Raw genomic sequence first — 11789 nt, 5'->3', positions numbered from 1 at the left:
CCCTACTTCTTCTTGTGCCAAGTCCAGCTGTGGACAGCCACCTTGCCTGGGTCGTGAATAGCGCTGGAAGGCACGGGAGTGCATTGTTTCAGATAAGCTGGATGCATGCCGCTGCCTCGGCCCGTCTCTGTGGGTGCATTGCCCCCTCCGCCCACTTTTTACTGTGCTGTCATGTGGTTCTCAAAGAGCTTTCTATCAAGGGTGCAACACGTGGACCAAGCCAACATGGTATTTTACCGCTTGCCTGTTTTCCCCATTCAGTTTGTATAATTGCAGAGACTGCATTTAAATACTGTTCTAGTAAATGATAAATTTAGAAATACAAGTGCAGGATTAATCATTAATCATACACTTGGGATATATATGCACTGTTAGGTCCTTCATAAATACCTTTAAAACTGTGATATCCTTATCCACTTCCAGAACAATCCTTGATAGAGAAGACATTCAGGCATTGGGATGGCTTTCTTTAGGATAATAAATCTACATTATTAACTTGACATTTATTCCTTCATTCCATTTGGCTTTTGTTTTCTGCTGTGGGTTGGTAAAAATGGATAATGTGTTACTCTCATGATAAATAGTGTGATCCAGGTAGAATTTCCCAGGCCATTAGCTTCTCCATTGGTAAATTCAAAGAAACTGAAATGTCCTTTGTAAGCCATGAGTCAAATATGTAATAGTTTCTTGAAAAATCAATGGATGATTCCTAATCTACCATAAAGTCTTTAATTTTCACTCAAGTTGGAATTACACTTACAGTCAATTTCTGCAACTCTACCAAGGAGCCCTTAAATAGATGAACCGCAGCATCTACGAGAACCAACATGCATGGAATCAAATTAGAGTTTGAAAGTGAAAGTAACTTTTAACTAAATAGAAAATAACCAAATAATGAGAGTAATGGCCCTTTGGGAGTAGTCTGTACAGTACTAAGAGTTCCTATCCAAAGAATTCAGTTTTGCTTTAGGGAAAGGGGGGAAAACACAGTGTAGGTTATATTAGCTTTCCTTAAAATCTGTTACACAGCAGAGGCTTTTTATTATTTAAAAAATTATATTTTATAGACTCTTGTGCTGCTTTCAAAATGGCATATAAGACAGGATAGCCCTATGCCAAGTATAACACTGTTGCAAGCTCTATATGTGCTGAGGTTTTAGCTGAGTTTAAAAACATATGGAAGAAATTCAGAATGTGTGGTTTGGAGGGAGTAGCTATTAAGTCCTAATTTTATCATCTAGAGGTGGGTAATATGGTGGAGTGGGGATCAAAATTAGAAAGGTGTCCTAAATATTTTAGGTTGTAAGCCTCAGAAAGATGAATTTTCACAGGTTTTTTTGTTTGTTTGTTTGTTTTTGTTTTTGGAAAGGTTTTTGCTATAGGGCACATGTGCTCGCCAGAAAGAAAGACATAGAGAGACAGAAAGCGAAAAATCACCCCCTGCGGGGATGGCCACACCGCAATCCCTTCTCCGTTCTCCTCTCAGGATCTTGGGCACACACATACACGTGCCCGGCATGAGTTTAAGCCATCAGGTCTGGGACTCAAACCGCGGTCGGCTACATGGGAGTCCAGCAACATAGCCATTACGCCAACTGCTGGTCCCTGTTTTTTTGTTTTTTAATTTGTTGTCCCGAAGGCGTGTTTTCTCTGCCTAAAAGCGCAGTCTGCAGAAGCAAACTCACAACTTGTTTGTAAGGGACAGAGCCTCACTCCCTCACCACTGGCCCTCTGGTCCTATGGAGAAACACTGAGGATTCCCAGGTTTATGGCTAGCCCAGGAGAGCATCCAGCCATCCACCCTAGCCCCGTGTCATCTAATTCTCCATAGGAAGGCAGTCTTCAGCCTGGACTATGTGAATGCTTGTATACCCCAGTTAAAAGGAACCCGTCTTCACACCCTCAGCCTCCAGTCTTTCCTCAAGGTAGTCAGCCTAGAACACACCTAGGCCGGAAGCTGAGACCTCCTTGCAGCTTCTCTTCTCCTGCCGCCTCTTCCTCACTTGTTCTTCTCTCATTTTAACAGAAAGGTGAGGCCTGCCTAGACAGAACCACTGTGAACAGCCCCTCGAGATAGACAGACCTCGGGGTACTAAACAAGGGGCAGTAGAGAAATGCATGCTCTAAGAAGTCACCTTAATCGTGGCAGCGTCCTTCCCTCCCGTCTCTGTCATGAAGATTTGCATTCTGATATAACTTTATTTCTATGCAGCCTAAGTATTGATTAACATTTACTATGTGTTTGTGCTGTCCAGCTTGATTATAAACTAATAATAATTGTGGTATTCATTCCAAAGAAATTTACAACACTTGGGGCCCATCATCTCAGTAAAATTTTAAAACATATATTTAGTTTAGATTTTTGATAGCAAAGTAGAAGGTAGAGATAAAAGTATTTTGAAATTTACGTATATAAGGAGATGATAAGTTGGGAAAATTTAAATAGAAGTATAAAAGGCGTAATATATTTCTAAGTATCAGTGAAGATCTTGGTCATGGACTTTATGTGGATGATAGAGAGGATCAAATTGCTATGCTACTCACACACTATTGGTAATACGGTGATATATTCATTTCATTTTAAAATAACAGTGGTAATAGTATCATATACTTTTTAAATTTATTTATTTTTTTATAGGGCACATGCACTTGCCAGAGACAGGGAAAGTGAGAAATCACACCCAGGGGAGCTGGCCATGCCACAGTTCCTTCTCCAGTCTCCTCTGAGGATTTTGGGCATGCATGCACATGACCCCAGCCTGATTTTCAAGGTGTTGGGTTCAGGACTCAAATGATAGTTGGCAATGTGGGATCCAGTGCATTAACCTCCATGCCACCTGCTAGCCCCAATTCTTAACTATTTAAACTTGGCAGTAGAAATCATTTTCTTTGGAGATAGTCACCTTAAGCTGCATGAATAAGAACTGTAAGAGCTACAGCTTCAAAGTGATTTTGTCAGCGTAAACAGTTACCCAGGACTCAAATGCCTGGAGTGTACGGAAACGCAGTGAAGTCCTTCTCACAACTCACAGTCAAGGGCCACACTGGGTGCAGGTCTGGGTGATTTCTGGGTCACATCCCTCCCTCTGTAGGGACATAGGAGCTCAGGGGTAGGGCCCAGCTATGGGAACACAATGCTAGTAGATGCTGCTCTCAGCCTGCTGTGGCCACAGGCAAGGCCTAGGGTTGATGCTAAACCTGCCTTTAAAAGCCGGGCACAGTGGCACGCACCTGTAGTCCCAGCTATTCAGGATGCTGAGGCAGGAGGAGGATGATGACATAGAGAGACCCTGTTTTGTTTTGCATTAAAAAATAAATAAATAAATAAACAAATAAATAAATAAAAAACATAAAAGCCAGAGGAAGTTCAAATTTCATTATTATTAAACTAGTTCAATAGAGAGAGGACAAGCGATGAAGTTTAGAGATTGAGCACCTGGTTTGCTCAGATTTGGGACAACACACATTCCCCCCAGTAAGACTAGATTCCCAGTTTGGGTCTTCATATCTGCGAACAGCTATAAAAACCAATTGTGCAGATTTTTAGAGGCACCTGAAGTCATGTTCTGTCCTCTGCATTATCTTATATTTCACAGGTACTGATTTTGAATAGAAACCAAACCCAATTTTGTCTTTACTATAACACAACAGAAGATTGTTTCTTATCTCTACACCTGAAGCTTCATTCCATTAGTAGCCTTTATTCAAAATGAGTAGTTGTCCTATTTTGGAAAAAAAAATCTGAAGGCACATCTAAACTTTGCTTAATAATGATCTGTGATAAAATTCCACTTTTGAGTAGAATAGGTTACTACAGAGATAAACTGGGTTAGCTTTTAACATATTTAGAAAAGTGGTGAATAAGAATTTATTTTCTTAGAATTTGAATGAAAAGTTTAAAGAAATTTGAAGTTTACCAGCAAAATACAATTTTTAGAACCTATCTTTGCTTAGAAGAAGTCTGAAATTGTAGTGTGAATAGGCTTTTTCACATAGCGCATTATGTAAGTACAGAAACCATGGATGCCGTGTATTGGAGAACTTTAATGGAAGAAGCCTAATCAAAAGCAGAAGACTGGAGGCCAGGGTACTAACAAAGTGGAAAAGTTCTGCCAGTGTTTCAAATAAAGAGAAAGCAACTCAATTACTGTAACAATTGTTTAAAAACAGAGTTTTCACTTTCTAATGATATCAAAATGTTCCTGGATTATAAAGTGTTGGAGCATAAAATTTTCTTGTAGCCAGTCATCTTCGTTTCTTATCATCATAAAAAGTATTGAAACTAATTAGAATGTGTTCGCTTGGACTTAGAAAACAGTCTTAGCAATCCACTTCTCTCCAGGAGCTGGCCAGAGAAAGGGGGTGGGAGGTTGGAACTGCAGTGTGAACATTTCATCATTGCCTCTTCAGCAAGCTTGTGCGTACCTCGTTTCACGTTGACGCTGGAATGGGCATGGGTGCTTGGTCCAGGCCCCAGAAATGGTCCAGGCTCATGCCACTCACCCCTTTGACAAAGAGACATTGTTTTGATAGAGGAAGCCAGCTTGCTCGCTGGAACTCACCTGGAGGGGCAGTCATGCACCTGTAAGACGAGTGTGCCTTAGCTTCACCTCAGAACGCTAAGTCACCCAGGCCAAGACAGGTGCCCGTTATGGTGCCACTTTCCTGAGGTGAAGAGAAAAGCAGAGAGGGCCTTCCTCCCGCCATTTCCTAACTGTACGTCTGGCGGAAGTGTCCTTTCCTGTAGAAACATTAAGATGGTGATGAATTATTTTACCCTTATCCAACAACAAAAAAGATTCCAAGTTGCAATAGGAAGAGCCCTCTATGGGAAATAGCAGGAATCCTTTCTTCAGAAAAGGTCAGAAAGCTTGTTCCTATCATAGATTAAAAGGCCAAAATGTGCATACATCCATTTTCACCTGTGCACTGGTCTCTGAGCAAATTATGTGACTTACACTGTTCACTTGGATTAGGAATACTTCTGATATTATCCAAAATGAATATTTTATTGTTTATTAAAAACCGTAGAAATTGAAAGATAATCTGCTTGCGTTAACACTTTATAACAACTTTATAACAATTTATAAAATCCCATATAATGTATAAAAAAAAGATACTGTTTTTACCATGGATTACAAAAATCTTGAGGTATTTTTTTGTTTTGTACTTCTCCAAATATACCTTGGAAATTGAAGAAAAAAATAAAATGGGTTTATCAAAGATCATGTAGTATTGTAAAAACATAATTTAAAAAGGCGAGCTCCTCTGTAGTAACAATAACCTACGTAGCCTGGTTTTCGCTTCCATCTGGAAAGCGGACTCAGGAGCGACACCACAGAGAGGCCGGCATGCTCTTACATAAGCACTAGTGTGGAGACTGCGTGCCACCTCGCTCGCTGCGTCCAGCTGAGCGCTCTTCCACCTTTTCCCCTAGACCTCAACCCGACCAGATGGGGAGAGAGGACTGAGTGCTTAAAAAAACGTTCTCTGACTGTAAGGTGGTATAAGTGGTGTTTCCTGGGAACAGAGAGAAGGAGCCCCCTAGTTTTTGCACATCAAGGAAGAACTTCAGAAAAACCTGTTCTGGGGCCAGCAGGTGGCATGGTAGTGAAGCCGCTGGACTCCCGAAGGCCTACCATGGTTTGAGTCCTGAATCTGTTGACTTTAGAATCATGCCAGGCACAATGTGTGCACATGCCCAGGATCCCAATAAGGAGAGTGGAGAAGGGATTGAGGAGTGGCCATCCCTTCCCCCTGGGGATGTTCTTTCTCACTTCCTGCTCACTGTCTTTCTCTCTTTTCGGAGAGTGCACGCACCCTTTGGCAAAAACCTTTTTTAAAAAAGGAAAAAGAAAAGGCTGTCTCTAAAGTAGTCTTCCCAGCATGGAGATGAGAATGAGCCGCAGGTGCTGGTGACTTACTTAACCCTTGCTGCCAGCGCATGCTCTCTTGGTACAGAGGGAAGGGGAACTCAGGAGAGAAGGCTGGAACCTCCCCAATCTGCATTGAGGTTTTCAGTTATCTACTTGCCCATCTGTCCTGAAACATCTCAGAAGTTGTTCCTGGTATTATGAGGTTCACGCAAGAATCCTATCCTGGTGTACTGATGGCCAGTGGCACAGGTCTTCACATTTGATTGACAGACGGATCTTATTAAGGGATGAAAAACTGAGTTTACTTACTGCAGTTGGTTAGATATGTAAATTTGTAACAGATTCACTGAGAGAAAGTCACTGACTACTCAACGCTGTTTTAAAATACAGGAGCAACAGCTGCAGCCCGGAAGGAGGTGATCCGGAACAAGATCCGAGCGATTGGCAAAATGGCCCGCGTGTTCTCGGTTCTCAGGTGAGGGCCCTTGCCTCTGTTTGTTTTGGGTGTGATTATGTTACTTAATTTTTTTCTTTTATTTTAACCTGGTAATTGAAATATTTTACTAGAAAATCCTGGCTTTTTTTTTTTCCTTTTAAATGGAGTTGTCAGTTCTCCTATGTTAGTTAAAATGCTGTCTACTAAATTATTTCTGAAAGAAAACATCTATAAATGCATTGCATCAGATTTTATCACTATTTGCTGCAGGACTTCAGAGCATTTATTATATGAACATCTTATGAAACAGGGAAACCTGTTATAATCCTTTTACTTCTTCATTCTGCCCCTGTGCTAAAAGATGAATCTATCAGGTACTTTCCACCAAATTTCTAGGAAATGAACAGCAACCATAAAGCTGTTCATGCAGATCTGTATTATTTTAATAAACCATTAAGAGAAAAAAAGTCTTCATGCTTCAATTTCTAAATGAAATGTATATATCAAATATGAGGGAACTTTTAAAAGTTTGCGGGAAAATGCAGTTGATATATGCGTTTATTTTGGTGCAAAAAAAATGGAAATGTGCACATAGTTTTTTCATAATATACGTTTATACATGAACTTTGTGTGCATGTATACATTTACCATGAACTTTTTGAAGACTCCTCTCCTTATAGATCATGGATCTGCTATTATTACTAAACATGGATTTAGCAACCACATGTTTTCTGGAAGAAAATTCACAACACTTTTCTTCACTTCAGTAAGCTATTCCTAGCTAATACAGAGTCACAACACTTCTCTCCCAAAGATTACTTTAAGATATGGTATGTTTATATGTGAGTAGTATGCAAACAGTTCTCAATTATACACATGGAGAAGGGCACCATGGAGCACCTTGAAAACATTCCATCTGCCTGTTACATCATTTAATCATCTAAACTGTGCCTCGACTCTCACAGAGCAGCTCTCCTTTTGCTTTTCTACCCTATCCTGGGCAAGTCACTAAAAAGTAACAAGATGACTTGATGAGGAAAGCAGAGAGCCACGAGAAGGATGGAACACATTCTCATCCTCTCTTGAAGACACCAAGTCGGGGTCCGTAATCACTGCGGAGCTGTGCAGTCCAGACAGTCATGGTCAAGCTGAAGACTGCATCATGCTCCTGCAGCCTCGAAAATGAGGTGGCCTCTGCTCCAGTGCTGTGTAATTCTCAGAACTCCATGCACATAGACATAGTAAAACTTACAGCTTTGATTCTGTTCCAAAAAGAAAAAAAAAGAGCAATATAGGAGATGGCAAGTGGGAAATGCAGGCACTTATTTTAGTAGGTGACCCAGAGTCCTGGCGTTGGAGCAGATGTGCATGACCTTCATGAAGAAACAGGAAAATGAGGTTGAGGCGACAAGAACTGCAGGTGCAAAGATCCTTAGGTAGCAGCAAGGCCAGCAGTTTTGAGAATCAGCAAGGTGGGCTGTGTGGCGAGAAAATGCCTCATGGGGGAAAGAACTATTGAACATCATAAGCTCAACGTGTCACTTGCTCATTCAGTGTGACTTCGGTATAGAAGTAAGTGCTCATCTTTTTTTCTTTTGAAGTCTTTGAGGGGAAGTGAAAGCAGCCCCAGAATTTCCATAGAATCTCCATGAGAAATGGACTGTTTGAACCCAGTTCTGATCAATGATGTGATTGATTGTGATCATTGGTCACATCATTGTATATGTTGATAGAAAAGTAGAAACAAGTGGGCAGCCCTCCCTCACACACCTGTCTCACCTCCACATTCTTTCACCACATTCTAGCTTCAGATTTTAGCGTCCCAGGTTCTGCACACGTGTTCCTTCCTTAGCTTTTGTCCTCCTCTAGCCTGGTCCAAACTTTCCCTGGGCTTACTTCTGTGGCTCTCTAAGTATTCTCCTGTGACCAGTGTGCACCCGGCTAGCCACTCTTCATGGCCACAGATCCGAGCAGGCCTCCCATCCCACGAGGCCACTGCTCCACTCCTCTGCCTGCACCCAAAATAAAAAATTAAAAACACTTTTTACTACTTTTCTGAAATAAAAGCATACGTAGTAAACATGTAGAATACAGAGGGGTCCTGTCCTGAGAAAAGTAAGTTAAGCTTAGACACTAATGATTGAGCCTACAGTGTGCACCAATAACTGAGTTAGGCCATCCGGACACCAAACTGGCATGGGAGGCGTATAAATAATACAGTAATATAAGACCATGGGATGTGTGCTCAGTGCACACAGGTGCTCTGCCTGGCACGGGACAGGAAGGAGCCCTGTGTTTCTGGCATGGAATGCTCAGGAAGAAGCTGGCATTGGCGGGGTGGTGTGAAGGACAGGCTGGATTCTAGCAGGTGGAGGGTGGTGGTCAAGGCGTTCCTGGAAGCAAAGAACTATCAGGAGCACAGCCTTAAGAGGCTGAGAGTAGTAACAGCGGAATTCTCTCGTGGGGTGCGTGCTGAGAGCCAGATATCCCCATGACAGCAATCCACACAGCACACCGGCAAGGTGAGGGTGACCTCACTTTACGAGGAGGAGGCAGAAGCAGAAAGGTTGTGTCGGGGAGCTGCACTAGGAAACAGAACCGTGTGGTCTGGTGTGAATTCTCGTTAATACTAGTTGTTTTGTCATGAGTTCTAAGTATGTTAAAGGTCTGGGTAGTAAAAAACAAGAAGGTGGGTGAGGAATCTAGTGAAAATTGGGGCTGAAGGTATATTTAAGCCCAGATCCTGTAGGGCTTTGACTAAATACATGGCCGAGGGTTTAATTCCTCGGGTGCAGGCAGTGAGGAGTGAAGCAGTGGCCTCGTGGGATGGGAGGCCTGCTCGGATCTGTGGCCATGAAGAGTGGCTAGCCGGGTGCACACTGGTCACAGGAGAACACTTAAGAGAGCCATAGAAGTAAGCCCAGGGAAAGTTTGGACCAGGCTAGAGGAGGACAAAAGCTAAGGAAGGAACACGTGTGCAGAACCTGGGACGCTAAAATCTGAGACTAGAATGTGGTGAAAGAATGTGGAGGTGAGACAGGTGTGTGAGGGAGGGCTGCCCAGCACAGTCCTTACGTGTGGGAAGTTTGTAATATCATACAAGAGCCCAGAAAGCGTCTCTCAGCAGCCCTCACGGTGAGGTACGGGCATGTGGCCTGGGATTCTCCAGTCACATAAATGCACATACACTTTCATTTCAACGTGAGCATCGAAAGGAAGCAGCGGCCAGGAAAGCACTTGTCAGTGCACTGTCTGAGGGGCCAACAGCCCAGCTCAGCACCCTGGGGCCAACTACACGAGGTGCGTGTGGGCCAGGCTGCTGGCTCTGAAGAGCAGAGAGTGGCAGCATTTCCGGGAGCCCCCAGCACGTGGCTGGCCCGGTCTGGCTCAGTGTTTGACTCGTCATCTGCATCAGACAGGTCACCAGCGCCCTTCAGGTGGCTCTTCGCTGTTAATGTTAGCCAGACGAGGCGCTGTCGTTTGCCCAAGAGCCCTTACCTGTGCCATGGGCAAGAGGGGAGAGGGAAAGATCTACAGAGGCACTAGCCTGTGCCATTGACAGATGCTCTTATCCAAGAAAGAATAAGGTTTCTCCATTTAAGTAGCTAATGCTTTTTATTGGGAGGACTGTGATGAGTAGGATTTAGTAGGGCTTTCATGTAGAGGCACTTAGAAACTCCACACTGGAGCTGCAGAGTGAAGTGAGGGTTAGAAATGCAGTCAGAGGAGGGGACAACCCAGACAAGATGGTAGCAGAACAGTGGATGGTCTCACAAAGGGCAGAGGAAGGAGGAGAAAGAGACAGAAGAATCCTCTAGAACATTATTTCCCAGAAAGTCACGAGAGTCACATGGATCCTTTTCTTAAAGATAGGGTTTTTGCTAAAAGGTTTATGCAGAGACAGAAAGCGAGAAGTCACCCCCCCCCTCCAGGAGGGGTGGCCACATTGTATCCTTTCTCCTCCATTGTCCTTTCAGGATTTTGGGAACGTATGCACACACACCCAGCATGAGTTTTTAAGCCACTAGGTCTGGGACTTGAGCAGTGGTCAATTATTTGAGAGTCCAGTGACTTAATCCTTACGCTATCTATTGGTCCCACAGCTGTCATTTTCTAGAAACCACTGTAAGAGGAATAGAAAGAAACAGAGAAATTAATTTCAGGCGAGTATTTTATTCAACACAAACATCCAGAATTTTATCATTTCAACATGCAGCCATTGTAAAACTTATTGAAGAGATACTTTCTGTCCTTATTTTATACAAAGTCTTTGAAATCTAGTATGTATTTTATACTTGCGATAGATCTCAATTTGAGTGACCATGTTTCAAGTGACTAAGATGAGGGCTACCATTTTGGAAAGCACCAGTCTGGAGATAGAAGAAAACAACCAGCCTAGGGACTGGGACTGAGGAGGTATGAGAGGAGGAGCAGGATCGGAGAAGTGTTCTGAGACTCTGGGGCACAGGGCTCCTCAGGGAGGGCATGGTCACCAGGGGGACGTCCTGTGGAGATACCGGTTTGAATGAGAACACAGACCGAAGCTGGCACTCAGTCTTGAGTTAGGAGCTAGGAGCTAAGGCAGCTACCAGAAACCTTGGAGGGCCTTGGAGGGCCTGCTCTGTGGGGCAGGAATGAGCCACAGTGTGTGCAAACTGAGGAGTACAGCAGCCTGAGACAGAGCAAGGGGGAGCAGGAGGAAAGAGCGCGATGGTCGCCCTGCGTTAGGAGTCTTGCTGCCTTACGTTCAGCAACATTGCGGTCTCGGTCATAGGTCTAGGATTTTAACCTGGGCGCATCTGACCACACAGATGTGATCTGATTTCTCAAAAAGATCTATTTTTGGTACAAAATTAAAATTTTGATTAAAAAAATAAGAACCTTCAGATTAACAGAAAATCATCAAAGGTACTAATATTAATCAGTCAATTGACTTTATGTATTATAGGTATTCAGTGTGCGTTTGTTCAATACAGGATTTGATACCAAAATTCTGTTAGGAATTACAGTCTTTTATAAGGCAAAGTCTGATTTTGAATATGACTATTAAAAAAAAAACCTGTGTTCATATATTTAGAGATTGTCCCAAATTTCCCAAATCCACGCATTCGCATTCAAGATATTTCTTCTTTATGTGGCCTCTGATGGTTTGATGTCAGAAGTTGGAAAAGACTAAAATATCTGCATGAGAGTAAATAATGATTAATTGACTGTCTCAAATCTAATATTTTAAAGTAAACTCTGCAGTTAAAAAAAAAACAAAACAGAAATTTGAAATGTGGATCAACATTGCCACTCTTCACCCAATTATCCTTTGGCTTGTTCTTTTAGTAAGCATTTCAGGAGTGTGGATGGTGTTTTGTATTCATAAATTGTGGAAAAAATGTCTGAAAAAGAGCAGAGAAATTTTACCAGTGGCTCTACTGACTAGTTGCTGTTATTTGTATGTTTCCCATGTAGTGTCATAATTCCCTACA

The 11789-nt window shown here is 42.6% G+C and overlaps 1 protein-coding gene across 2 annotated transcripts in view; it reads left to right on the top strand.

Moving 5' to 3' along the window:
- The window catches only part of PPP3CA (protein phosphatase 3 catalytic subunit alpha), a 161221-nt gene that overhangs the window by 139765 nt on the left and 9667 nt on the right, over positions 1-11789 (top strand). For both annotated transcript variants that reach the window (XM_027767270.1, XM_027767269.1), the window contains exon 10: positions 6267-6351. In XM_027767270.1, the coding sequence (XP_027623071.1) occupies positions 6267-6351 (85 nt within the window). The remainder of the gene's footprint in view (positions 1-6266; positions 6352-11789) is intronic.

Source organism: Tupaia chinensis, unplaced genomic scaffold, assembly GCF_000334495.1.
Source record: "Tupaia chinensis unplaced genomic scaffold, TupChi_1.0 Scaffold144137_1, whole genome shotgun sequence".
In the NCBI taxonomy this organism is placed as follows: Eukaryota; Metazoa; Chordata; class Mammalia; order Scandentia; family Tupaiidae; genus Tupaia; species Tupaia belangeri.
The sequence above is the reverse complement of the archived record's forward strand: the minus strand, read 5'-3'. Positions and strand labels throughout refer to the sequence as shown.